The sequence below is a fragment of the Aquarana catesbeiana genome, linkage group LG06 (genome assembly GCF_042186555.1).
Source record: "Aquarana catesbeiana isolate 2022-GZ linkage group LG06, ASM4218655v1, whole genome shotgun sequence".
Lineage (NCBI taxonomy): Eukaryota > Metazoa > Chordata > Amphibia > Anura > Ranidae > Aquarana > Aquarana catesbeiana.
Window position 1 is genome coordinate 70919070 of NC_133329.1, and position 26466 is coordinate 70945535.

The 26466-nt window shown below is 48.8% G+C and overlaps 1 protein-coding gene across 1 annotated transcript in view; it reads left to right on the forward strand.

Annotated features, from left to right (window-relative positions):
• The window catches only part of LOC141147621 (uncharacterized), a 205277-nt gene that overhangs the window by 102252 nt on the left and 76559 nt on the right, over nucleotides 1–26466 (forward strand). Inside the window, exon 8 of the mRNA XM_073634852.1 lies at nucleotides 19496–19819. Coding sequence (XP_073490953.1) covers nucleotides 19496–19819 — 324 coding nt within the window. The remainder of the gene's footprint in view (nucleotides 1–19495; nucleotides 19820–26466) is intronic.

The window sequence follows — 26466 nt, forward strand, 5'->3', positions numbered from 1 at the left end:
TTTAGTAAAAAAAAATCCTGATAATTGTATGATCATTGGTTTGTGTGAAAGTTATAGAGTCTACAAGCCATGCTACGCATTATTGAAAATGTATCAATCCTAATGCACTGATGGCCTAATGCACTGATGTCATTTCTTGAGGCCCTAAAATGTCAGGACAGTACAATAACCCCCCAAAAGACCCCTTTTTGGAAAGAAGACAGTCTGAGGTATTTAGTAAGAGGCATAGTGAATTTTTTGAAGTTGAAATTTTTTCCCCACAATGCTTTGGAAAATTAAGAAATATAGATTTTTTTTTCTTCACTAAATTGTCATATTTACAACTTATTTCTCACACACGGTGCAGGCATAATTGCAATTACACCCCAAAATACATTCTGCTATTCGTCCTGAGTATGGCGATACCCCATGTGTGAGACTTTTCCACAGCCTGGCCACATACAGAGGCCCAACATCCAATATAGCACCATCAGGCGTTCTAAAGGCATAAAGTACACATTTCATTTCCTGAGTACCTATCACATTTTTGAAGGCCCTGGAGCACCAGGACAATGGAATTACCCACAAAATGACCCCATTTTGGAAAGAAAACAACCCAATGTATATTCTATGAGGCATACTGAGTCTTTTGAACATGTTATTTCTTTCCACAAGTTTTTGGAAAATGTGGAAAGAAAATGAAAACCTATTTTTTTCTCACAAAGTTGTCAATTTAGAAGATCTTTCTAACACATAGCATGTACATAGCCAAAATGACACCCCAAAATACATTCTGCTATTCGTCCTGAGTATGGCGATACCCCATGTGTGAGACTTTTCCACAGCCTGGCCACATACAGAGGCCCAATATAGCACCACCAGGCGTTCTAAAGGCATAAATTACACATTTCATTTCCTGAGTAGGGATGAGCCGAACACCCCCCTGTTCGGTTCGCACCAGAACATGCGAACAGGAAAAAAGTTCGTTCGAACACGCGAACACCGTTAAAGTCTATGGGACACGAACATGAATAATCAAAAGTGCTAATTTTAAAGGCTAATATGCAAGTTATTGTCATAAAAAGTGTTTGGGGACCTGGGTCCTGCCCCAGGGGACATGGATCAATGCAAAAAAAATTTTCAAAAACGGCCGTTTTTTCAGGAGCAGTGATTTTAATAATGCTTAAAGTCAAACAATAAAAGTGTAATATCCCTTTAAATTTCGTACCTGGGGGGTGTCTATAGTATGCCTGTAAAGGGGCGCATGTTTCCTGTGTTTAGAACAGTCTGACAGCAAAATGACATTTTGAAGGAAAAAACTCATTTAAAACTACCGCGGCTATTGCATTGCCGACAATACACATAGAAGTTCATTGATAAAAACGGCATGGGAATTCCCCAAAGGGGAACCCCGAACCAAAATAAAAAAAAAAAAAAGACGTAGGAGTCCCCCTAAATTCCATACCAGGCCCTTCAGGTCCGATATGGATATTAAGGGGAACCCCGGCCAAAATTTAAAAAAAAAAATGACGTGGGGTTCCCCCTAAATTTCATACCAGACCCTTCAGGTCTGGTATGGATTTTAAGGGGAACCCCGCGCCAAAAAAAAAAAAAAACGGCGTGGGGTCCCCCCAAAAATCCATACCAGACCCTTATCCGAGCACGCAACCTGGCAGGCCGCAGGAAAAGAGGGGGGGACGAGAGTGCGGCCCCCCCCCTCCTGAACCGTACCAGGCCACATGCCCTCAACATTGGGAGGGTGCTTTGGGGTAGCCCCCCAAAACACCTTGTCCCCATGTTGATGAGGACAAGGGCCTCATCCCCACAACCCTGGCCGGTGGTTGTGGGGGTCTGCGGGCGGGGGGCTTATCGGAATCTGGAAGCCCCCTTTAACAAGGGGACCCCCAGATCCCGGCCCCCCCCCTGTGTGAAATGGTAAGGGGGTACAAAAGTACCCCTACCATTTCACTAAAAAACTGTCAAAAATGTTAAAAATGACAAGAGACAGTTTTTGACAATTCCTTTATTTAAATACTTCTTCTTTCTTCTATCTTCCTTCATCTTCTGGTTCTTCTGGTTCTTCTATCTTCCTTCATCCAAATTGTTCGCTGTTCGGCGAACTTGCGAACAGCCAATGTTCGAGTTGAACATGAGTTCGACTCGAACTCGAAGCTCATCCCTATTCCTGAGTTCCTATCACATTTTTGAAGGCCCTGGAGCACCAGGACAATGGAATTACCCACAAAATGACCCCAGTTTGGAAAGAAAACAACCCAATGTATATTCTATGAGGCATAATGAGTCTTTTGAACATGTCATTTCTTTCCACAAGTTTTTGGAAAATGTGGAAAGAAAATGAAAAAAAATTTTTTCTTACAAAGTTTTCAATTTCTTACACATAGCATGTACATAGCCAAAATGACACCCCAAAATACATTCTGCTACTCGTCCTGAGTATGGCGATACCCCATGTGTGAGACTTTTCCACTACCTGGCCACATACAGAGGCCCAACATGCAAGTAGCACCTCCAGGCTTCTAACACATAGCATGTTACACCCCAAAATACATTCTGCTGAAAAAAAAAGCTTACCTGTGGTTTTAGCAGGCAGGAATACCATTCCAGAGCAGCCAAAGCATTTGTCCAGACAGCCAAAGGAAATGTCCAGGAATTGTCCAGGCAGCAGACAGATATGGAAAAGTATGAACATGGTTCAGTACAGTCAAAGGTTTAGCAGGCAGTTCAGGTAACAGGCATAAGCATGGCCAGTCCAGGTGGCAGGCAAAGGCATGGCAAGGTCATGTGGCAGGCAAAGGCATGGCCAGTTCAGGTGGCAGGCAGAGGCATGACCAGTTCAGGTGGCAGCAGGTAGCACTTTGTACATTGGGCCTTGGTCAGGTAAGACCTGAGGACAGGGGTAGAGGCTTCTTCTCACCCAAATCTCTACGAAGCCTCCGAGTCTCCAGACCCTAATCCGAGAAAACTAAAAACCCGGAGAAAAATGTTTTCTCCACTCGGAAAAACCTTTTCTGGAGCCCTTCACATATGTGAGACCCCTGTGCTGTACAGTGGCAGGGCAAATGATCAGTTCAGGAGGCAGGCAAAAAGCATGGTCATTTAACAGTCCGAGTCAATTCACGTTGAAGGCAGAAAGATGTTTGGCAGAGGCATAGTCGTTAACAGTCCGGGTCAATTTACGTTGAAGACAGAAACATGTTTGGCAGAGGCATAGTCGTTAACAGTCCGGGTCATTCACAGAAATGGCAGATAGTGGAAAAAAATCATCTTCACTGTACTAATAGTGTAGTGAAGTATGATAGCTCCGATAGCACGTTCCAATACAGAGGCCTGGCTGGGAGGGACATTGGGGACAGTAGTATCGGGTGTCACGGCGAATTCCTCTACTTGCACATACACAACTTTTTTGGGGGGTTTGCGACCTGTTTGGGTAAGAGGGAGGATTTCGGGAAAGTGCCCTTCATGGAGTCTGGCTAACGAATCGGAGCGAATTAGTTGAGGGGCTTGGCCTTGGGGATAGAGAAGGGCTGTGACAACGTCTTCTTGGAATTTTAGATAGGGTAGGGAACTTTGGGTGCACTTAGAAAAAATGATATAGGAATTAAATAGGGCAAGTTGCATCAAATAAATGGCGACTTTCTTGTACCAAAATAGTGATTTCCTGGTGGCCAAGTAGGGCTGCATCATCTGGTCGTTCATATCCACCCCCCCCCCCATGTATAGGTTGTACTCATGCACACATTTTGGCTTCTGTATGGGGCCTCCTCTTCTCTGAAGTTCCACCAAGGTGTCATCATGTATTGTTGAAAGGATGTAGACATCTCTTTTTTTATCTCTCCACTTCACCGCTAGTACTTCTTCAGTCCGCATACTGGCCATTTCACCCTGCTTCAATTTCTTGGCGACCAATCTTTGTGGGAAGCCGTTGCGGTTGGTCTGTGCTGTCCCACAGGCCACAGTGTTCTATAGGTACAAATGTAGGAAAAGTGGGAGACTAGTGTAGAAATTGTCTACATAAAGGTGGTAACCTTTCCCAAGTAATGGTTGGATCAGCTGCCAGACAATTTTGCCACTTGTTCCCATGTAGGTAGGGCATCCAGGGGGGTTTAGCTGTCTGTCTTTTACCTCATAAATGATAAAATCATGTGTAACCCGTGGCCCTGTCACACGCCTTATAAAATTTTACCTCACGTCTGGCTCTTTTACTGGGGAGATATTGTTTTATTCCCAGTCTTCCGGTGAAGTGCACTAGGGATTCATCCACACATATGTTTCTATCAGGGGTAAACATCTTCTTGAAGCTGGCGCAAAAAAAATTGATTAGGGGCCGAATTTTGAATAACTTATCGTAACTGGGATGATTTTGAGGGAGGCATTGGGCATTGTTATTGAAGTGTAAAAATCTCATGATCATCTCATAACGGGTTCTGGGCATCAATGACGAATAGACCGGCATGTGGTGGATAGGTTGGGTAGACCAGTAGGAATGGAGTTCATTTTTTTTGTCAGCCCCATGTTGAGGGTTAGGCCAAGGAAAATTTTAAATTCTTCTACAGTGAGGGGTTTCCAAACAAAAGGACGGGCATATGAGGAACTGGGGTTGTTGGCTATATGTTGGCTGGCATATAGATTACATTGCTCCAAAATGTAGGTTAGGAGATCATTGGTAAAAAATAAATGAAAATAATAAAGTGGGGTTACATTTTCCGTCTGCATCTGAGGGCCTGGCTGGGCTGTGAAAAGGGGTATTACAGGTTCTACTGATGTATCGGGCAGCCATGTTGGATACAGTAGAACATCTGGGAGGTTAGTATGGGCACAGCCTCGTTGATGGGATCCGTTGCTAGCATGTGGCCTATCTTCTAGGAAGGTTGCAGAACTGCTGGTGGATGCCTGCCTATCCCGGAGTACTGCGCTGCTGGTGGATGCCTGCTGGTGGATGCCCTGGAGTGCTGCGCTACTGGTGGATGCCTGCATATCATCCTGGAGTGCTGGGCTGCTGGTGGATGCCTGCATATCATCCTGGAGTGCTGCGCTGCTGGTGGATGCCTGCTGGTGGATGCCCTGGAGTGCTGCGCTGCTGGTGAATGTCTCCTCCTGCTCATTTCTCCTGATTCTCCTTGTCAGGATTCTATCTTCCTCTGTTTCCAACTCGGAGCCACTGCTTTCCACAGGCTCATAGTCGCTATCCGAGTCTGACGGAGAGAATTCCCCGCTACTCTCGTCCGGCATACTCTGGAGTATTTGGAGAGCCTCCTCTGCGCTGTAAGACCTTTTTTTCATGTTGGCGGGCAGATGTGTCAGATGGCAAGCGGCAGATGTGCCAGATGGTGGGCGGCTGTGCCAGATGGTGGGTGGCTAGATGTGCCTGATGTTGGCGGGCAGATGTGCCTGATCGTGGGCAGATGGCGGGTGGCAGATATGCCTGATGCCTGGTGGGCAGATGTGCCTGATGATGGTGGGCGGCTGATGTGTCAGCTGTTGACGGGTTGATGTGCCAGCTGATGACGGGCTGATGTGCCAGCTGATGACGGGCTGATGTGCCAGCTGATGAGGGGCTGATGTGTCAGCTGATGACGGGCTGATGTGTCAGCTGATGACGGGCTGATGTGTTAGCTGTTGACGGTGTCAGATGGCGGACGGCAGATGTGCCTGATGGCGGGCGGCAGATGTGCCTGATGACCGGTGGGCAGATGTGCCTGATGACTGGCAGGCAGATGTGCCTGATGACTGGCGGGCAGACGTGCCTAATGGCAGGTGGGCAGATGTGCCTGATGGCAGGCGGGCAGATGTGGCTGATGACTGGCGGGCAGATGTGCCTGATGACTGGCGGGCAGATGTGCCTGATGACGGGCTGATGTGCCCGCTGTTGGCGGACAGATGTGCCCGCTGTTGGCGGACAGATGTGCCAGTTGTTGACGGCAGATGTTCACTGACAGGTGTTTTCACTGTTTTGGGGACACTGTGTTTTGGGGACACTAGCTGGGTGATTAGTGGGTAAACAGCAGACAAACAGCTATATAACTCACTGATCTCCCGGCTGCAGCACAGATCTCTCTTCCTCTCCTCACTGACAGGCTCTGTGTGAGGAGAGGAAGAGATGAGAGCAGTTACTACGCTCTCTATTTACATTACATGATGACTGTGATTGGACACAGTCGTCATGTGATCAGGAGGGCCAATCACAGGGCCCTCCTGTGTTGTGCTGTCTCTGGGGGGCACAGGCAGATCGGGATTGCGCTGCTGCGTGGGCACGTGGCGGCGCGATCTCCTGTCAACTGCCACCCCCTCCCCCTTGTTTACTATACGATGGCTGTGATTACACACAGCCATCGTGCGGATCAGGAGGGCAAATCACATTGCCCTCCTGCCGCTCCGAGATGCGGCGTGTCCGAGTGACACGCGCGCATCGGGATTGCGCGGTTGCGCGGGAGCGCGCCCGCGTGTTCCCGCTCCTTCTGAAGGACGTTCGGGAACGTCCAGTCAGAAGGAGGGAGCTCCCACCTGGTCGTATATGTGCAGTGGCCGGGTGGGAAGTGGTTAAAGGTTTTAAGACTTAGTACATAATTAGAGCCTGAAGAAAGTAGCTCCCCAGTGCTGGCAGCACTCATGCAGCGCCAGACCAAGGCTCTCCTACCACCATGCTTGACTGTAGGCAAGACACACTTGTCTTTGTACTCCTCACCTGGTTGCCGCCACACATGCTTACACCATCTGAACTGAATAAGTTTATCTTGGTCTCATCAGACCATGGGACATGGTTCCAGTAATCCATGTCCTTAGTCTGCTCGTCTTCAGCAAACTGTTTACGGGCTTTCTTGTGCATCATACTTAGAAGAGGCTTCCTTCTGGGATGACAGCCATGCAGACCGACTTGATGCAGTGTGCGGCGTATGGTCTGAGCACTGACAGGCTGACCGCCCCACCCCTTCAACCTCTGCAGGAATCATACATCTATTTCCCAAAGACAACCTCTGGATATGATGCTTGTCGACCATGATGAAGCCTGTTCTGAGTGGAACCTGTCCTGTTAAACCACTGTATAGTCTTGGCCATGTGCTGCAGCTCAGTTTCAGGGTCTTGGCAATCTTATAGCCTAGGCCAGTGATGGCGAACCTTGGCACCCCAGATGTTTTGAAACTACATTTCCCATGATGCTTATGCACTCTGCAGTGTATGAGCATCATGGGAAATGTAGTTCCAAAACATCTGGGGTGCCAAGGTTCGCCATCACTGGCCTAGGCCATCTTTATGTAGAGCAACAATTCATTTTTTGATCCTCAGAGAGTTCTTTGCCATGAGGTGCCATGTTGAACTTCCAGTGACCAGTATGAGAGAGTGAGAGCGATAACACCAAATTTAACATACCTGCCCCCCTGAGTCCTTGTAATACTAACGAGTCACATGACTCAGAGGAGGGAACATGGCTAATTGGGTCCAATTTGGACATTTTCACTTAGGGGTGTACTAACTTTTGTTGCCAGCAGTTTAGACATTAATTGCTGTGTGTTGCGTTATTTTAAGGGGACAGCAAATTTACACTGTTATACATGTAGCGATGTAGTTGCCGCTAATAACAAACAATCCACCAATTCACCCCGCTGCCAGACTTCATACATCACTTCCAGAGACAATGAACAGTCTTTTGCTGGTTTTGTTTTTGTTGTTTTATTGGGGGGTACAACTTGGATAGGGATTAGGAATATGGGATCAGGGTCAGACTGGCCCACCGGGAAACCAGGAAATCTCCTGGTGGGCCGGCTGTCTGGCTACCCCAGGGGCCGCTGTGAGGGCAGCGGCGCCTGAAAGAAATATGGCTGCGGGGCTGGGCCGTCATGCAACTACGCAGGCGCCAGCGCTGTTCCGAAGCTAGCCGTGCTTGGGAAAGCCCGTACACGCTCGGCAATTTTCGGAAATGCGGGCGCATGCGCAGTGACACGATGGCGCCATTTTTAAAAGTAAAGCGGTTACAGCATTCAGTGAGGACTCGTGTGGTGGCGTGTGCCTCTTCCTACGTCCCCCCCGCAGCCTCTGACATACTGTCCCCCCCGCAGTCTCTGACCTCCTGCCCCCCCCTGCAGCCTCTGACCTCCTGCCCCCCCCTGCAGCCTCTGACCTCCTGTCCCCCGCCTGCAGCCTCCGATCTCCTGTCCCCCCCCTGCAGCCTCTGACCTCCTGTCCCCCCCCTGCAGCCTCTGACCTCCTGTTCCCCCCCTGCAGCCTCTGACCTCCTGCCCCCCCTGCAGCCTCTGACCTCCTGCCCCCTGCAGCCTCTGACCTCCTGTCCCCCCCTGCAGCCTCTGACCTCCTGTCCCCCCCCACAGCCTCTGACCACCTGTCCCCCCCAGCAGCCTCTGACCTCCTGTCCCCCCCCTGCAGCCTCTGACCTCCTGTCCCCTCCTGCAGCCTCTGACCTCCTGTCCCCCCCTGCAGCCTCTGACCTCCTGCCCCCCCCAGCCTCTGACCACCTGTCCCCCACCCTGCAGCCTCTGACCTCCTGTTCCCCCCCGCAGCCTCTGACCTCCTGTCCCCCACCGCAGCCTCTGACCTCCTGTCCCCCCCCACAGCCTCTGACCTCCTGTCCCCCCCAGCAGCCTCTGACCTCCTGTCCCCCCTGCAGCCTCTGACCTCCTGTCCCCCCCCGCAGCCTCTGACCTCCTGTCCCCCCCCGGCAGCCTCTGACCCCTGTCCCCCCCCGTAGCCTCTGACCTCCTGCCCCCCCGCAGCCTCTGACCTCCTGTCCCCCCGCAGCCTCTGACCTCCTGTCCCCCTGCAGCCTCTGACCTCCTGTCCCCCCTGCAGCCTCTGACCTCCTGTCCCCCCCCCGCAGCCTCTGACCTCCTGTCCCCCCCCGCAGCCTCTGACCTCCTGTCCCCCCCGCAGCCTCTGACCTCCTGTCCCCCCCCACAGCCTCTGACCTCCTGTCCCCCCCGCAGCCTCTGACCTCCTGCCCCCCCGCAGCCTCTGACCTCCTGCCCCCCCGCAGCCTCTGACCTCCTTTCCCCCCTGCAGCCTCTGACCTCCTTTCCCCCCTGCAGCCTCTGACCTCCTGCCCCCCCTGCAGCATCTGACCTCCTGCCCCCCCTGCAGTCTCTGACCACCTGTTCCCCCCCCTGCAGCCTCTGACTTCCTGTTCGCACCCACCCCCCGCAGCCTCTGACCTCCTGTCCCCCCGCAGCCTCTGACCTCCTGTCCCCCCCCGCAGCCTCTGACCACCTGTGCCCCCTGCAGCCTCTGACCTCCTGCCCCCCCCGCAGCCTCTGACCTCCTGTCCCCCCCGCAGCCTCTGACCTCCTGTCCCCCCCGCAGCCTCTGACCTGCTGTCCCCCCCTGCAGCCTCTGACCTCCTGCCCCCCCGCTGCCTCTGACCTCCTGCCCCCCCCCCGCAGCCTCTGACCTCCTGTCCCCCCTGCAGCCTCTGACCACCTGTCCCCCACCCTGCAGCCTCTGACCTCCTGTCCCCCCTGCAGCCTCTGACCTCCTGTCCCCCCTGCAGCCTCTGACCTCCTGTCCCCCCTGCAGCCTCTGACCTCCTGTCCCCCCCGCAGCCTCTGACCTCCTGCCCCCCCGCAGCCTCTGACCTCCTGTCCCCCCCGCAGCCTCTGACCTCCTGTCCCCCCTGCAGCCTCTGACCACCTGTCCCCCACCCTGCAGCCTCTGACCTCCTGTCCCCCCCGCAGCCTCTGACCTCCTGTCCCCCCCGCAGCCTCTGACCTCCTGCCCCCCCTGCAGCCTCTGACCTCCTGCCCCCCCTGCAGCCTCTGACCTCCTGCCCCCCCTGCAGCCTCTGACCACCTGCCCCCCCTGCAGCCTCTGACCACCTGTTTCCCCCCTGCAGCCCCTGACTTCCTGTTCGCACCCACCCCCCGCAGCCTCTGACCTCCTGTCCCCCCCCACCCCCGCAGCCTCTGACCTCCTGTCCCCCCCTGCAGCCTCTGACCTCCTGTTCCCCCCCGCAGCCTCTGACCTCCTGTCCCCCCTGCAGCCTCTGACCTCCTGTCGCCCCCCCGCAGCCTCTGACCTCCTGTCCCCCCCCTGCAGCCTCTGACCTCCTGTCCCCCCTGCAGCCTCTGACCTCCTGTCCCCCCTGCAGCCTCTGACCTCCTGTCCCCCCCGCAGCCTCTGACCTCCTGTCCCCCCCGCAGCCTCTGACCTCCTTTCCCCCCGCAGCCTGTGACCTTCTGTCGCCCCCCCGCAGCCTGTGACCTCCTGTCGCCCCCCCGCAGCCTCTGACCTCCTGTCTCCCCCCGCAGCCTCTGACCTCCTGTCGCCCCCCCGCAGCCTCTGACCTCCTGTCCCCCCCCGCAGCCTCTGACCTCCTGTCCCCCCCCGCAGCCTCTGACCTCCTGTCCCCCCCCACAGCCTCTGACCTCCTGTCCCCCCCCCGCAGCCTCTGACCTCCTGTCCCCCCCGCAGCCTCTGACCTCCCCGCAGCCTCTGACCTCCTGACCCCCCCGCAGCCTCTGACCTCCTGTCCCCCCCGCAGCCTCTGACCTCCTGTCCCCCCTGCAGCCTCTGACCACCTGTCCCCCACACAGCCTCTATCCACCTGTCCCCCCCAGCAGCCTCTGACCTCCTGTCCCCCCCGCAGTCTCTGACCTCCTGCACCCCCCGCAGTCTCTGACCTCCTGCCCCCCCGCAGCCTCTGACCACTTATCCCCCACCCTGCAGCCTCTGACCACCTATCCCCCCCGCAGCCTCTGACCTCCTGTCCCCCCCGCAGCCTCTGATCTCCTGCCCCCCCAACAGCCTCTGACCTCCTGTCCCCCCCCGCAGCCTCTGACTTCCTGTTCGCAACCACCCCCCCGCAGCCTCTGACCTCCTGTTCACACCCCCCACAGCCTCTGACCTCCTGTTCGCACCCCCCGCAGCCTCTGACCTCCTGTCCCCCCCGCAGCCTCTGACCTCCTGTCCCCCCCGCAGCCTCTGACCTCCTGTCCCCCCCGCAGCCTCTGACCTCCTGTCGCCCCCCGCAGCCTCTGACCTCCTGTCCCCCCCGCAGCCTCTGACCTCCTGTCCCCCCCACAACCTCTGACCTCCTGTCCCCCCCCCCGCAGCCTCTGACCTCCTGTCCCCCCCCGCAGCCTCTGACTTCCTGTTCGCACCCACCCCCCCGCAGCCTCTGACCTCCTGTTCACACCCCCCACAGCTTCTGACCTCCTCTTCGCACCCCCCGCAGCCTCTGACCTCCTGTCCCCCCCGCAGCCTCTGACCTCCTGTCCCCCCCGCAGCCTCTGACCTCCTGTCCCCACCGCAGACTCTGACCTCCTGTCACCCCCCGCAGCCTCTGACCTCTCCTGTTGTCCCCTCTGCAGCCTCTGACTTCCTCTGTCGACCCCTCTGTAGCCTCTGACCTCCCCTGCCTTCCCCTCTGCAGCCTCTGACCTCCCCTGCACCATCCGCAGCCTCTGACCTCCCCTGTACCATCCGCAGCCTCTGACCTCCCCTGTACCATCCGCAGCCTCTGACCTCCCCTGTACCATTCCATCCGCAGCCTCTGACCTCCCCTGTACCATCCGCAGCCTCTGACCTCCCCTGTACCATCCGCAGCCTCTGACCTCCCCTGTACCATCCACAGCCTCTGACCTCCCCTGTACCATCCGCAGCCTCTAACCTCCCCTGTACCATCCGCAGCCTCTGACCATCTCTTGTCTTATATCACGCCTGCAGTCTGGAGAGGAGTCAAGATTGGGAGTGCCGCAGGGATGGGGGTCATGGGAGAAGTCAGACATGTATGGACTGTGGAGAGGAAACTATGGGATAAAACCAGAGCCACCGAGCTGGAGCCGACTGACTGAGCCCTGAGCACCTGAGAGGAGGTCAGTGACAGCGCTGCCAGGCCAGCCTGAGAGGGGGGGGGTCAATACAATATTGTAAGGGTGCACTGATATATAGATTTCCCCCTTATATCAGTAAACCCCCGTACCTTAGTGTTTTCTTTCTGCGGAAGGTGGTCTCTGGTCACCAGAGTTCTCCCCACATTCCCAGAGTTCCCCTTTACATCATAGTCTGCAGGATTCCACCTTACAGTGCAAGGGGGAACTCTGATGTAAAGGGGAATGCTGCAGACCCTGATGTAAGTGAGAACTCTGAAGTAAAGGGCAATGCTGCAGACCCTGATGTAAGTGAGAACTCTGATGTAAAGGGCAATGCTGCAGACCCTGATGTAAGTGAGAACTCTGATGTAAAGGGCAATGCTGCAGACCCTGATGTAAGTGAGAACTCTGATGTAAAGGGCAATGCTGCAGACCCTGATGTAAGTGAGAACTCTGATGTAAAGGGGAATGCAGTGGACTCTGATATAAGTGGGGTCTCTGGTCACCAGTGCCCCCCTTTTATATCAGAGTTCCTGCTTAGATCATGATCTGCAATGTTCCCTTTGCACTGTAAAGGGGAATCCTCCTGATATATGGGGGAACTCTGTGTTGGGTTATATTAATCTGACCTTCATGTAAATGGAGAAATATGGTTTTTGATTTTTGTTTAACTTAACACATTGCTAATAGCAGTTTATAGCTTAAATATTGATATTTGCACTGAAACCTGCCATTTACGGCACTTTTTTTTTTTTGCAGTGTCAGTAAAAAATGTGCCAGTAGATGGCGTGATGTTTGCCAGTAAAAAAATGCTGCTGTTTGTAAATTCCATTTCTCTCTTATCTATATATAATACACTCTTCAAATGTGCTTTAAAATGCATGGTTTTCCCTTTTGTGAACAAGAAAATAACGACGTTATGCGGTTGGGCTTGTATACAAATGCTATTGGGCTGGTATGAAATTATTTCCAGGGCTGGTTTTTATTCCCAGTCCGGCCCTGTATGGGATGCCCATAGAACATATCATTGCCATCATACTTTAATATTTAAACGCATATTTAACTGAGCATGAATCTCCTCCTGGATCTCCATGCAGACTGTTGCTCCTCATCTGCTCAACTTCCGCAGACTATCCCTTCTAAGAATTCTCCATCTATCACTGTGTGAAGGATGGAGACATCACTTTTGACCGTGTAAAAATGATGGTCTTAGAACTCTTTCACCTCCTGCCAAAACTTGTTTCCTCCTGCACAGACTTGTAGTTACTGAGTCAAGGTTATGCCACATCTTCTTTTAAATAGTAAAGACTCACTCTGAATAAGCCCCTAATAAGGCTCTGGCTGCTCACTGCTACTAGGCCTGAGGTCTGCAGTACCTCTCCCCGGAGGCCTAGTAGTTTAAAAGCATGTCTTTTGATGGTGGACTACTGTTCCCAGCCAGCCCAACTTACAAATCCTGTGCCCTCAGGCCGCATCGATTTGACACAGATCCCCACAGTCTCTTCTCTGATCCAGGACTCCTCATCATTCACCCTGTGACTGATAAAGACTCTGCTAATGACCGTGTAGAAGCAAAGTTCCCCCACAGATTTTCTGGCACATCCAGCCCTCCACTGTCGTAACACTCACTGACCTCTCACAGCCCTGAGTCCATGATGAGGAATTTGACCGGACCATGCGTTGCCGACAGCTTCACCTGCCCCTCTGCTCCAGGAGTTCCCCGCCACCGACCGCGTGGTGGCAGAGATATTGCCAATGACCGTGTAGAGGCAAAGTTCCTTCACAGCTCTCCCTGGGCCTCCTCCTGCGATCAGTACACCCCCCCAGATGGGGGTGTCCTCCTGCTGCTGCCTAGCAATCCATTCCTCACTTCACTCAGCCGACTTCTGGCCCCTGAGTGGCATATCACCTCAGCTTATATAGGAGGCCGGCCCCCTGCCAATACCATTGGGGATTGGTCAGGGCTCCCACATGAGCTGCCTGCCACTCCAGCTCCAGTCCCTCTTCCAGAATCTTCTCTCTGGAAACAGGGGAGGTGCCCCAGGACTAGAGCACAGGTGGTCACACCCACTGCTACTCTGACCACTCCCAGCCCCCAGATCAAAACAGACAGGCCTAGCATGCAGCATAGGCCTGTCTAAATTTGCCTGTGCTGACAAACCCTAGTAAAATAACTCTCACTAGCACCTACCTATTGGTAGAGGATGCTACATACAAGCTGTATACTCACTACTTTACATTGTAGCAAAGTGTCATTTCTTCAGTGTTGTCACATGAAAAGATATAATAAATTATTTACAAATATGTGAGGGGTGTACTCACTTTTGTGAGATACTGTATGTCCATGATTTTTTTTTTTTTACAGACTTAGCGTGGTGCACAATTTAGTGTTCTTAATTTATTTTAGTTTGTTTTTATGACTAGGTTGTGTAAATTATAAATATATTTGCTTATGTATTGCATAGTTGCCAACATTGCAAAAAAAAAATTCGGGACACTTTTTTGCATGTAGGCGGAGCCTTGCTATAATTAGGGGGCGTGGCATTCTTTTGTAGGCAAGGCATACTGTACTAGAAAAATGTGGCGCGCGTCAGAGCGAAAAATGGGCGTGGTTTGAACGGAATAGTGGGCGTGTCTTAAACGGGCATGGCTCGGAAAGGGTGTGGTATGAGATGAATGAGGGATGGAGGGAGAAAGAAAGAAAGAGGGAGAGAAAGAAAGAGAGAAAGAAAGGGGGATGAAGGGACAGCAGGCCCAGATCCTACACAACAGTAGAAATATCTGTATTCCAGAAAGTTTAACAATCAGCAGATAAAGATACTCCAAACACCTGGTGTTAGTGCTTCAATCATCCCGATACCATGGTTGTTATGGTGTCAGGATGATTGAAGTGCATTATTTCTATTATTACATTGTAATATAGAATGAAATTATTTAACTCACCATAATGCTGAATCAGTGGAAGCCCTGAGCGTGTCACTAGCCACGTCGTGCCACCAGATGCCATCAGGTGTCCCCAGCGGAGTCCCCCCTTACATCAGACATTGCCAGCGGAGTCCCCCCTTACATCTGATATTGCCAGCGGTGTCCCCCCTTACATCAGACATTGCCAACGGAGTCCCTCCTTACATCAGACATTGCCAGCGGAGTCCCCCCTTACATCAGACATTGCCAGCGGAGTCCCCCCTTACATCAGACATTGCCAGCGGAGTCCCCCCTTACATCAGACATTGCCAGCGGAGTCCCCCCTTACATCAGACATTGCCAGCGGAGTCCCCCTTACATCAGGCATTGCCAGCAGAGTCCCCCCATACACCTGGCATCCCCCAATAGAGCCCCTCCTTTCCTTACATCAGGCTTTCCCAGCAGTGGAGCCTCTCTCTGCCGCCATTACTAAAGATGATGGGACAAAATAGCCGGGTGGCTGCCAATAGCAATTGAGCTGCGGCGCCGCCCACCCCCGCCCCTTCCCACATCAGATTACAGACAGATGGCCACAGACCTCTAGCGGCGGAGGCGGCGGCAGCGAAAAAAAAATTCGGTAAAATAAGAATTTCCCGGACATTTCCCGGGAATGGCTAAATCCAGGAAAAGGGTTTAAATCCTGGGAATGTCCCGGGAAATTCGTGACAGTTGGTAAGTATGGTATTGGATGTACAGTGCTGCTGTTAGAAATTATAGGGCCCCATGCAGCCTATCTGACAGCCCCCTCCAAAAATATCAAATTATAATTTTGTTAAAAATACACTAAAATGAATATTATTAGTGGACACAAACACAACGCATATCCTGCTAAATCTAAAAGGTAAAACTGTGTTGAGTTAATAAATAAAGCTCTTGAGGTCTTGAGACTTGTTCACATGGGTACTGTGGCCTGTACAGTGTGAATTAGGGCACTTTCACACTGAGCAGGAAAACAAAGGAACATTTGGGACTTTAAATGAGGCGGGTGCCTCCATCCCGGTTTCTTGAACAAAAGGGGAGAACGGGGCGGGACTTTGAATGAGACATGTAGTCAATAGAGGTGGGTGCAGAAAGGCAGCATGTTTAATGTAAATCATGATTAAAAATTCATACAGTAAGATACATGATAAAACAGCAAAATTCATATATATACAAATAGGAACATGAATTGCATGACAGTAAGTAGACCCTTATGCTACATTTACTGAGAAACTTCTTATTGGCTTGAACTTTGTGATAACAATGTAAATGTCCATACAAATGAAAAAATACATGAAAACAAACAATCGGTTTCAGCATTGCATGTACTAAGGCTCTACGCGTTTCGTGAAGTATATTAATCCACTCATCAGGAGCAGCATTGTCTTTGATCTGAAAGAAAGACAATGAGAAGTGTCTAGGTCACTGCCTTAAGGGGGAAGATGCACCAAGGGAAAAGATGTAGTGGGAAAAATACTATGAATAGTGCTCACAACCGCCATGTGAAGATGCAGTCTTGAGAGCTGGAGGCTCCCCTAGGGGTGTCTTGTCCGGGAGCTGTGGCAAAGTGTGGCACAAGCCGGCCTACCAAAAATGGCCCCATAGCCTGAGGAGAGCCGTCCGAACACTGGTAGCTCATGTAAAACAGATTGTTAATGATGGCTACAAAAGTCTTGAATGGTTTCTAAAAATGTAAAAATATAAAAAATATGTAGAAAAATATAGATATATAGTATGGTTGTCAATAGACAGTATCTGTACTTAAACGAGAACAGAATAATGCAAATATATGCATATAACTGCCTTAGTTACCTGATGTATGACTTAAGGTAGCCAGAATTTGCTTATGGTGCAAGCCAACTAGATGATTAAAATGGAGCCAACAGCGTGGACAAACCACCACAGGTGGGGCCATTAAAAGGGGGCCCGCACGTCCAACCCCGCCTAACGCCACGTAAACGTGTCAGCAGAGGGAACGGCGCTGTTGCCAAGACGACATGTCATTTGCCATGGGCGTCAGAGATCCCTCTCATAGACCGTGGATGGAAAAACAGTACCAACGTGATGACACTCTCAAGAGCGTCACACCCATGGCGTGTATGACGTGGCGTCGATGCATAGCGCGGAAATATCCACCCGCTCCAATGGGGAGAGGGGAGATCCCGCGGTACGCATCGCAGCTCCCGGACATAGAAGTGAGCCGATTGGCTCACGGATCCAGATCAGAAAACAAGCACCGCACTGTATGTGAGCCAGTAGGTGATGGATCAAATGAAAAAAAGGGGCCCAATGGTCATGTTCCTATTTGTATATATATGAATTTTGCTGTTTTATCATGTATCTTACTGTATGAATTTTTAATCATGATTTACATTAAACATGCTGGCTTTCTGCACCCACCTCTGTTGACTGCATGTCTCATTCAAAGTCCCGCCCTGTTCTCCCCTTTCACACTGAGCAGCGCCGACGTTGGCGGTAAAGCACCGCTATTCTTAGCAGCACTTTACCGTCATTTTTGCTGCCCTTTTCGGCCGATAGCAGGGCGCTTTTAACCCCACTAACGGCCGAAAAAGGGGTTAAAAGCGGCGCTTCGGCTGGGCTGCCCATTGATTTCAATGGGCAGAGGCGCTTTAGGAGCACTGTATACAGCGCCTCAAAGATGCTGCTTGCAGGACTTTTTTGAGCGACCTGCCAGTGCACTGCTCCAGTGTGAAAGCACTTGGCTTTCACATTGGAGTGAAAGGCGAGGCGCTCTACAGGTGCTATTTTTAGCGCTATAATGCCTGTAAAGCGACTCAGTGTGAAAGGGGTCTAAGTAATTTGTTTATGTGGTTGGAGCCACCTGGAGCTGCTATGCGATAGGGGTTCAGCATCTGTATCAATACAGCTGCAGGTCATAATTTCACAGGCATCTGGGTGCAGGTGTACGGCACCAAACACAGACAGTGTGCATTCAGAACCTCTCACACACACCTGTCAAGTTAGGACCTGTGGCTGTGTTCGCACAGCTGATGTGTCACCTTAGGCTACTTTCACAATGAGGCGCTTAACAGGCGCTATAGTGCAAAAAATAACCCTGTTAAGGCGCCTCTCCTGTCACTCCAGTGTGAAAGCCCGAGGACTTTCACACTGGAGAGGTGTGCTTGCAGGACGCTAAAAAAAGTCCTGCAAGCAGCATCTTTGAGGCGCCTTTTGTACACACCGCTCCTAAAGCGTCCCTGCCCATTGAAATCAATGCGCTTTGCAAAGCGCTTTGCAAATCGCTTTGCGGGCACTTTTAACCCTTTTTTGGCCGCTAGTGGGGGTTAAAAGCACCCCGATAGCGGCCAAAAAGCGCCGCTAAAATGACCGTAAAGCGACAATATTTTAAAAATAGCGGCGCTTTACCACCGACGCCCCAGCGCCTCAGTGTGAAAGTGCCCTTAGAGTAACAGGTGGCTCCAGCCACGTGAACAACCCATTCATTCACACGGCCTTTGTAACTGTGTGAATGTGTCGTCAGGTCTCATTCACATGTGAGGTTGTGGGGCAGTAAAACCCCATCATTGAGCTGCGCTTTTACCACCCACCAGCCGCTACCCCTGCTAGCAACAGAGGCAGTGGCTAGGGGTATACAAGCCATGGCTGCAATGCTATGCTTCATAGTAATGGCAGAAATTATACTCCTGTTGGAAAAGCACTGCTCTTCAAGTGCCTCACAACCATGTGCAAAGCACGGGGCTAAAGCAGGAGGTGAGGAGGCCGAGGCAATATACCATTTTAATTTTCTTTATTTATTTTTTCAAATTTTTTTTTTTTTTTTTTTACATTTTTTTTTTTTTTTTTACATTGTTTGTTTGTTTTTTTTTTTTCAAATTTTATTTTTATTTTAGATTTTGTTTTTATTTATTTATGTTTTTTACATTTTTTTTTAACAGCCCTGTTGGGGGACTTTGGTGAAATATCAGGGTTCTAAACAGACCCCTAATGTCTCGCTTTTCAGACAGAGAAAGGAATTGAGGATTTACATTTCTCAATTTGTTCCTGTGCAGCCTTAGCTGCACTGGAAGGTGAATGAATGGGAAGTGCTCTGTCCTGAGCAGCTTCCTGTTCATTCACACAGTTTACTATGCTTCAGTAATAAATGGACACAGGAGTGAAACCGTACCGATCACTCACTGTGTTCATTCAGGAGAGGATGGGCCAGTAAATAGGCCATATTTATCGGCCTCCTGCTCTCCATCCATAAACCAATCCGCCTGTGTGCCTGCAGCAGCAGCTGCTGGTGGGAGATGAGAGGAGGGAAAGGGGGGGGACCACAGGGGGCCCAGGACAGCAGGGGGATGGAGGTGCAGATATCGATCCCCCTCCATCAACAATGCCCGAGAGAGACGGGGGAAAGAAGCTGGCAGCGGGAACTGCAAAAGGAGCAATAAGGCAGGACAGCCGCCCCTCCTGCTTGGCAAATGCCTGGGCTCCACTTTCGAACTGATGGGGCCTGGGTCCGGTTCAGGAGGGCTGGCTGTACTGCCTTATCAGCAGCCCTGTGGATGTAGCCCTGTTTTTTAATATTCTTAAATATAGATCTATGTTAATCACATATAAGGCTTTGTGTATGTGTGTGTGTATATATATATATATATATATATATATATATATATATATTCCCCGTGACTGCAGACCTAGGTCGGGAATGTTGCAGTCTTTTTTTTTTTGTGTGTGTTACTCCATACACTGACATTGAGTCTAAACTTCTACAGAAGAGCTTCCCGATCCAGTAATCGGAGAAATAATGGTACCAGAACTGACTGAAGGAGAGCCTGCCAAACTGGAATGCAAAATCTACAATTATGTGTCACACACAGTTTTGTGGCTTCAAAAGTCGGAAGATAAACTAAAATTTTTAAAGATGAAAGAATCTCCAGAAAGAGATGAAACATCTGTAGACCAAAACACCTACATAGCAACCCTGACTTTGTTCGATGTCCAGATGTCAGATGATGGATCAGAATACATCTGCAGAGTGGAATCTTCATGTGCAAGTACTATCATGCAGAGAAGTACAGGACCAATAAGGGTCAAAGGTGAGCAATGCCAATATATTTTATAGAAACCCTGCAGTGTGGTTGCAGTGAAACAACATTTGGGTCATTATAAAGTAATTTTGTAGTATTATGATTTAAGTGACTCTATCACCAGGTAGGGTCAGGTATTCACAGACATGAACACATAGGCATGTGCAGGGGGTGTGCCTGGGCACACCCTAATCACTATATGCAGTGCAGATACCCCCTAGTGCCCGGGCTTCCCCCATGTTGCCCCATCCACAGTGCTGCTGGCTTCCCTCATTTCTTCCCAGCTTCTGTGGGGGGATGTTTCAGTTTGGAGAGGAGGGGAAGGGGCTAGTAAATATGTCCCAGGCCTTTCCTTTTCTAAATGAACACAGTGAACACACCCACTCACTGTGTTTATTCATAACTGAAGCATAGTAAACTGTGTTTACTATGCTTCAGTTTGTGAATAAACAGGAAGCCACTCAGAACAGAGCGCTTCTCATTCATTCACTGCCCCAGGCAGCTAAGGCTGCAGAGAAAGGCATGTTTGTTTGAGCTTTGGGATGCACACCCTAATGTAATATACTGCACACACCTATGCATGAACATGAGGAATACCTGTAGCTGCCAAGGAGCACTGAAATGGTGGCATTTTAAGAAACAGTTCACTGGGATGGTAAATATAGAGCCAGTTTGTTTATGGGCCAGATTTTATTTGTGCTGACAGACAGGGCCATCTTTAATATTGATTGGAGCCCGGGCAAAGATTTTCTTTGCCCCTTACTGCACATCATTACAGCTCACTGATTGGTTGCTAGAGGTTACTTCACACCATTACTACTAACTGATTGGTTGATAAATAAATTATGCTACAAGTTCATACAGCAGTTCCTTTGCTGGAGTATAAGTGTTGTCTTGTATTGCAGCAGAATTTAACATGTGGCAGAAAAGATGGAGTTAATGAAGTCAACCAGGATTACATTCAAAACAGTACTGTCAATGATCATAGCAAGCAGAGAGGAGAGATGAATGATAGTTTAACCACTTGCTTACAGGGCACTTAAACCCCCCTCCTATCCAGATCAATTTTCAGCTTTCAGCGCTGACGCACTTTGAATGACAATTGCGCGGTCATGCAACACTGTACCCAAATGAAATTTTTATCATTTTTTCCCCACAAATAGAGCTTTCTTTTGGTGGCATTTGATCACCTCTGCGGTTTTTATTTTTTGTTAAAAAAAGTAAAAAGAGCGAATTTTTAACCACTTGAGCCCCGGACCATTATGCTGCCTAAGGACCAGAGGTCTTTTTCCAATTTGGCACTGCGTCGCTTTAACTTTTAATTGCTCGGTCATGCAATGCTGTACCCAAACTAAATTTACGTCCTTTTCTTCCCACAAATAGAGCTTTCTTTTGATGGCATTTGATCACCTCTGCCGTTTTTATTTTTCGCGCTATAAAAGGAAAAAGACCGAAAATTTTGAAAAAAAATGATATTTTCTACTTTTTGTTATAAAAAAAATCCAATAAACTCAATTTTAGTCATACATTTAGGCCAAAATGTATTCGGCCACATGTCTTTGGTAAAAAAAAAAGTCAATAAGCGTATATTTATTGGTTTGCGCAAAAGTTATAGCGTCTACAAACTAGGGTACATTTTCTGGAATTTACACAGCTTTTAGTTTATGACTGCCATGTCATTTCTTGAGGTGCTAAAATGGCAGGGCAGTACAAAACCCCCCCAAATGACCCCATTTTGGAAAGTAGACACCCCAAGGAAATTGCTGAGAGGCATGTTGAACCCATTGAATATTTATTTTTTTGTCCCAAGTGATTGAATAATGACAAAAAAAATATATATATTTACAAAAAGTTGTCACTAAATGATATATTGCTCACACAGGCCATGGGCATATGTGGAATTGCACCCCAAAATACATTTAGCTGCTTCTCCTGAGTATGGGGATACCACATGTGTGGGACTTTTTGGGAGCCTAGCCGCATACGGGGCCCCGAAAACCAAGCACCGCCTTCAGGATTTCTAAGGGCGTAATGTTGTGATTTCACTCCTCACTACCTATCACAGTTTTGAAGGCCATAAAATGCCAAGATGGCACAAAACCCCCCCAAATGACCCCATTTTGGAAAGTAGACACCCCAAACTATTTGCTGAGAGGCATGTTGAGTCCATGGAATATTTTATATTTTGACACAAGTTGCGGGAAAGTAACACCTTTTTTTTTTTTTTTGCACAAAGTTGTCACTAAATGATATATTGCTCAAACATGCCATGGGCATATGTGGAATTACACCCCAAAATACATTCTGCTGCTTCTCCTGAGTATGGGGATACCACATGTTTAGGACTTTTTGGGAGCCTAGCCGCGTACGGGGCCCCGAAAACCAAGCACCGCCTTCAGGATTTCTAAGGGCATAAATTTTTGATTTCACTCCTCACTTCCTATCACAGTTTTGAAAGCCATAAAATGCCAAGATGGCACAAAACCCCCCCAAATGACCCCATTTTGGAAAGTAGACACCCAAGCTATTTGCTGAGAGGCATGTTGAGTCCATGGAATATTTTATATTTTGACACAAGTTGCGGGAATGTGACAATTTTTTTTTTTTTTTTTGCACAAAGTTGTCACTAAATGATATATTGCTCAAACATGCCATGGGCATATGTGGAATTACACCCCAAAATATATTCTGCTGCTTCTCCTGAGTATGGGGATACCACATGTGTGGGACTTTTTGGGAGCCTAGCCGCATACGGGGCCCCGAAAACCAAGCACCGGCTTCAGGATTTCTAAGGGCGTTAAGTTGTGATTCCACTCCTCACTACCTATCACAGTTTTGAAGGCCATAAAATGCCAAGATGGCACAAACCCCCCCCAAATGACCCCATTTTGGAAAGTAGACACCCCAAGCTATTTGCTGAGAGGCATGGTGAGTATTTTGCAGCTCTCATTTGTTTTTGAAAATGAAGAAAGACAAGAAAAATGTATTTTTTTTTTCTTTTTTCAATTTTCGAAAGTTTGTGACAAAAAGTGAGGTCTGCAAAATACTCACTATACCTCTCAGCAAATAGCTTGGGGTGTCTATTTTCCAAAATGGGGTCATTTGGGGGGGGGGTTGTGCCATCTGGGCATTCCATGGCCTCCGAAACTGTGCTAGGCAGTGAAGAGTGAAATAAAAAATTTACGCCCTTAGAAAGCCTGAAGGCGGGGTTTGGTTTTCGGGGTCCCGTGCGCGGCTAGGCTCCCACAAAGTCCCACACATGTGGTATCCCCATACTCAGGAGAAGCAACAGAATGTATTTTGGGGTGTAATTTCACATATTCCCATGGCATGTTTGAGCAATATATCATTTAGTGACATCTTTGTGCAAAAAAAAAAAAAAAAAGATTTGTCTCTTTCCCGCAACTTGTGTCACAATATAAAATATTCCATGGACTCGACATGCCTCTCAGCAAATAGCTTGGGGTGTCTACTTTCCAAAATGGGGTCATTTGGGGGGTTTGAACTGTCCTGGCATTTTATGCACAACATTTAGAAGCTTATGTCACACATCACCCACTCTTCTAACCACTTGAAGACAAAGCCCTTTCTGACACTTTTTGATTACATGAAAAAATATTTTTTTTTTTGCAAGAAAATTACTTTGAACCCCCCAAACATTATATATTTTTTTTAAAGCAAATGCCCTACAGATTAAAATGGTGGGTGTTTCATATTTTTTTTTCACACAGTATTTGCGCAGCGATTTTTCAAACGCATTTTTTGGGGAAAAAACACACTTTTTTAAATTTTAATGCACTAAAACACACTATATTGCCCAAATTTTTGATGAAATAAAAAAGATGATCTTAGGCCGAGTACATGGATACCAAACATGACATGCTTTAAAATTGCGCACAAACGCGCAGCGGCGACAAAATAAATACATTTTTAAAAGCCTTTAAAAGCCTTTACAGGTTACCACTTTAGATTTACAGAGGAGGTCTACTGCTAAAATTACTGCCCTCATTCTGTCCTTCGCGGTGATACCTCACATGCATGGTGCAATTGCTGTTTACATTTGACGCCAGACCGACGCTTGCGTTCGCCTTTGCGCGAGAGCAGGGGGGGGACAGGGGTGCTTTTTTTTTTTTTTTTTTTTTTTTTCTTTATTATTTTTTTGCTTTTTTATCTTATTTTTAAACTGTTCCTTTCATTTTTATTTTTTTTTTATTAATTTTATTGTTATCTCAGGGAATGTAAATATCCCCCTATGATAGCAATAGGTAGTGACAGGTACTCTTTTTTTTTTAAATTGGGCTCTATTAGACCCTAGATCTCTCCTCTGCCCTCAAAGCATCTGACCACACCAAGATCGGTGTGATAAAATGCTTTCCCAATTTCCCAATGGCGCTGTTTACAATCGGCGAAATCTAAGTCATGAAATGCTCGTAGCTTCCGGTTTCTTAGGCCATAGAGATGTTTGGAGCCATTCTGGTCTCTGATCAGCTCTATGGTCAGCTGGCTGAATCACCGGCTGCATTTTCAGGTTCCCTGTTGGGACAGGAAAGCCAGAGAAAAACATGGAAGACGGTGGCGGAGTGGGGGGCATTCCCTCCCACTGCTTGCAAAAGCAGTCTAGAGGCTAATTAGCCACTAGGATTTCTTTTACATGAAAGCCGACCGCTGGCTGAAAAGAATGATACCAAGATGATACCTAAACCTGCAGGCATCATTCTGGTATAACCACTCAAAGTCCAGCAACATACCAGTACGTTGCTGGTCCTTGTTAGGCATATATTGTAAACTTTTTTTTCATGCAGCCTGTGGGCTGAACGAAAAAAAAGATATTGATCGGTGGGTATGCCCACCATTAGAATACCTCCCTTCATCCACCCACTTCTAATGATGGGCATACATGCACCATTTATATATGCCGAAGCATGGGGGCATCCTCCCGCAAAAGGCAGGAGCAAATTGCTCCTCCACCCACTGCTGCCCCCACGCTTCGGCATATATGCTGAATTATGTAACTGTGGTGGTGAAATCACCTCCGACAGCGCTGGAGTCACAGCTTTATATATCATGGGAGCAAACGCTGTTGCTGTCAAGATAAATAAATCCGCGCTGCAACTGAATGGCGTACCTGCTAAGCAAATGATGGTTAACAATAAAACAAAGTAACATTACAGTATAACAGTAAGACTTACCATACCTGCAAAGCAAATACAAAAAAAAAAAACATAGTAAAAAATAAAACATTTAACGCAACCTGTGCCTAAAATATATATATGCCGAAGCATGGGGGCATCCTCCCGCAAAAGGCAGGAGCAAATTGCTCCTCCACCCACTGCTGCCCCCACGCTTCGGCATATATGCTGAAGTATGTAACTGTGGTGGTGAAATCACCTCCGACAGCGCTGGAGTCACGGCTTTATATATCGTGGGAGCAAACGCTGTTGCTGTCAAGATAAATAAATCCGCGCTGCAACTGAATGGCGTACCTGAAAACAATAAAATGGTTACCAACAAAACACAGTTAACGGTAAAGTATAAAAAATCTGAAAAGCAGACATGGTAAAACATAATAACAATAAAACATTGCAGAATAGAATAGAGTAAAAAAGAGAAGAACAATAGAGAGAGAGAGAACAATAAAACAACAACTATTTTTGTTTTTTTTATTTTATATTTTTTTTTGTGTTTTTATTTTTTTTATTTTTTTTTTATTTATTTTTTTTTACACTTTTTTTTAGTAACTTTTAACTTTTGTAACTCGTTCCAGGTTTGGGTCTCTCAAAATGCAATGGCATCTTGGGAGACCCTGTGTTAGTGTGCCTAGTCTGTGCAGTGCTGAACCCTACGCTAATACTCAACTAATGTATGGTAGCGTTCAAAGCATTCACCCATGCAAAGACCAGGATTGCCAGGACAGGGACAATAAGGTGTCACGCCTAAATCCGCGCTTGCTGCAGACATGACATCTTTTTTGGGGGGCTCGTTGGGTAGGGGTACTCGGGATGGCATAAAGAAAATGCCGCTCATGCAGCCGGCTTACTGCATTTGGTTGGGGAAGGTGAGGTGGAGCACCGTCTGGAAACAGAAGGGCTCTGACGATCTCTTCCTGGAATTTAAGGAAGGATCCAGTCTGTCCTGAAGCTCTGTATAGCACATGAGCATTCAGCAAAGCCAATTGAAAAAAATAAACAGACACTTTTTTGTACCAGCGTCTGGCCTTACGGGCAACTAGGTACGGCGCCAACAACTGGTCGTTGAGGTCCACCCCTCCCATATTAAGGTTGTATTCGTGGACACAGAGGGGTTTCTCCACAACACCAGTCGCCGTAGGAATTTGGGTCGTCGTGTGTGCATGAAGGGAGGTGAGAACGAAAACATTCTTCTTATCCCTCCACTTCATAGCGAGCAAATTATTATACTTCAAGCAGGCTCTCTCCCCCAGCCTAAGACGGGAATCTACAAGCCGCTGGGGAAAGCCCCGGCGATTAGGTCGCACGGTGCCACATGCTCCAATCTGCTGATCAAACAAGTGACTAAAAAGTGGCACGCTCGTATAATAATTGTCCACGTACAAGTGTTACCCCTTTCCGAATAAGGGTGACACCAAGTCCCACACTATCTTGCCAGCGCTTCCTATGTAGTCAGGGCAGTTTGTCGGC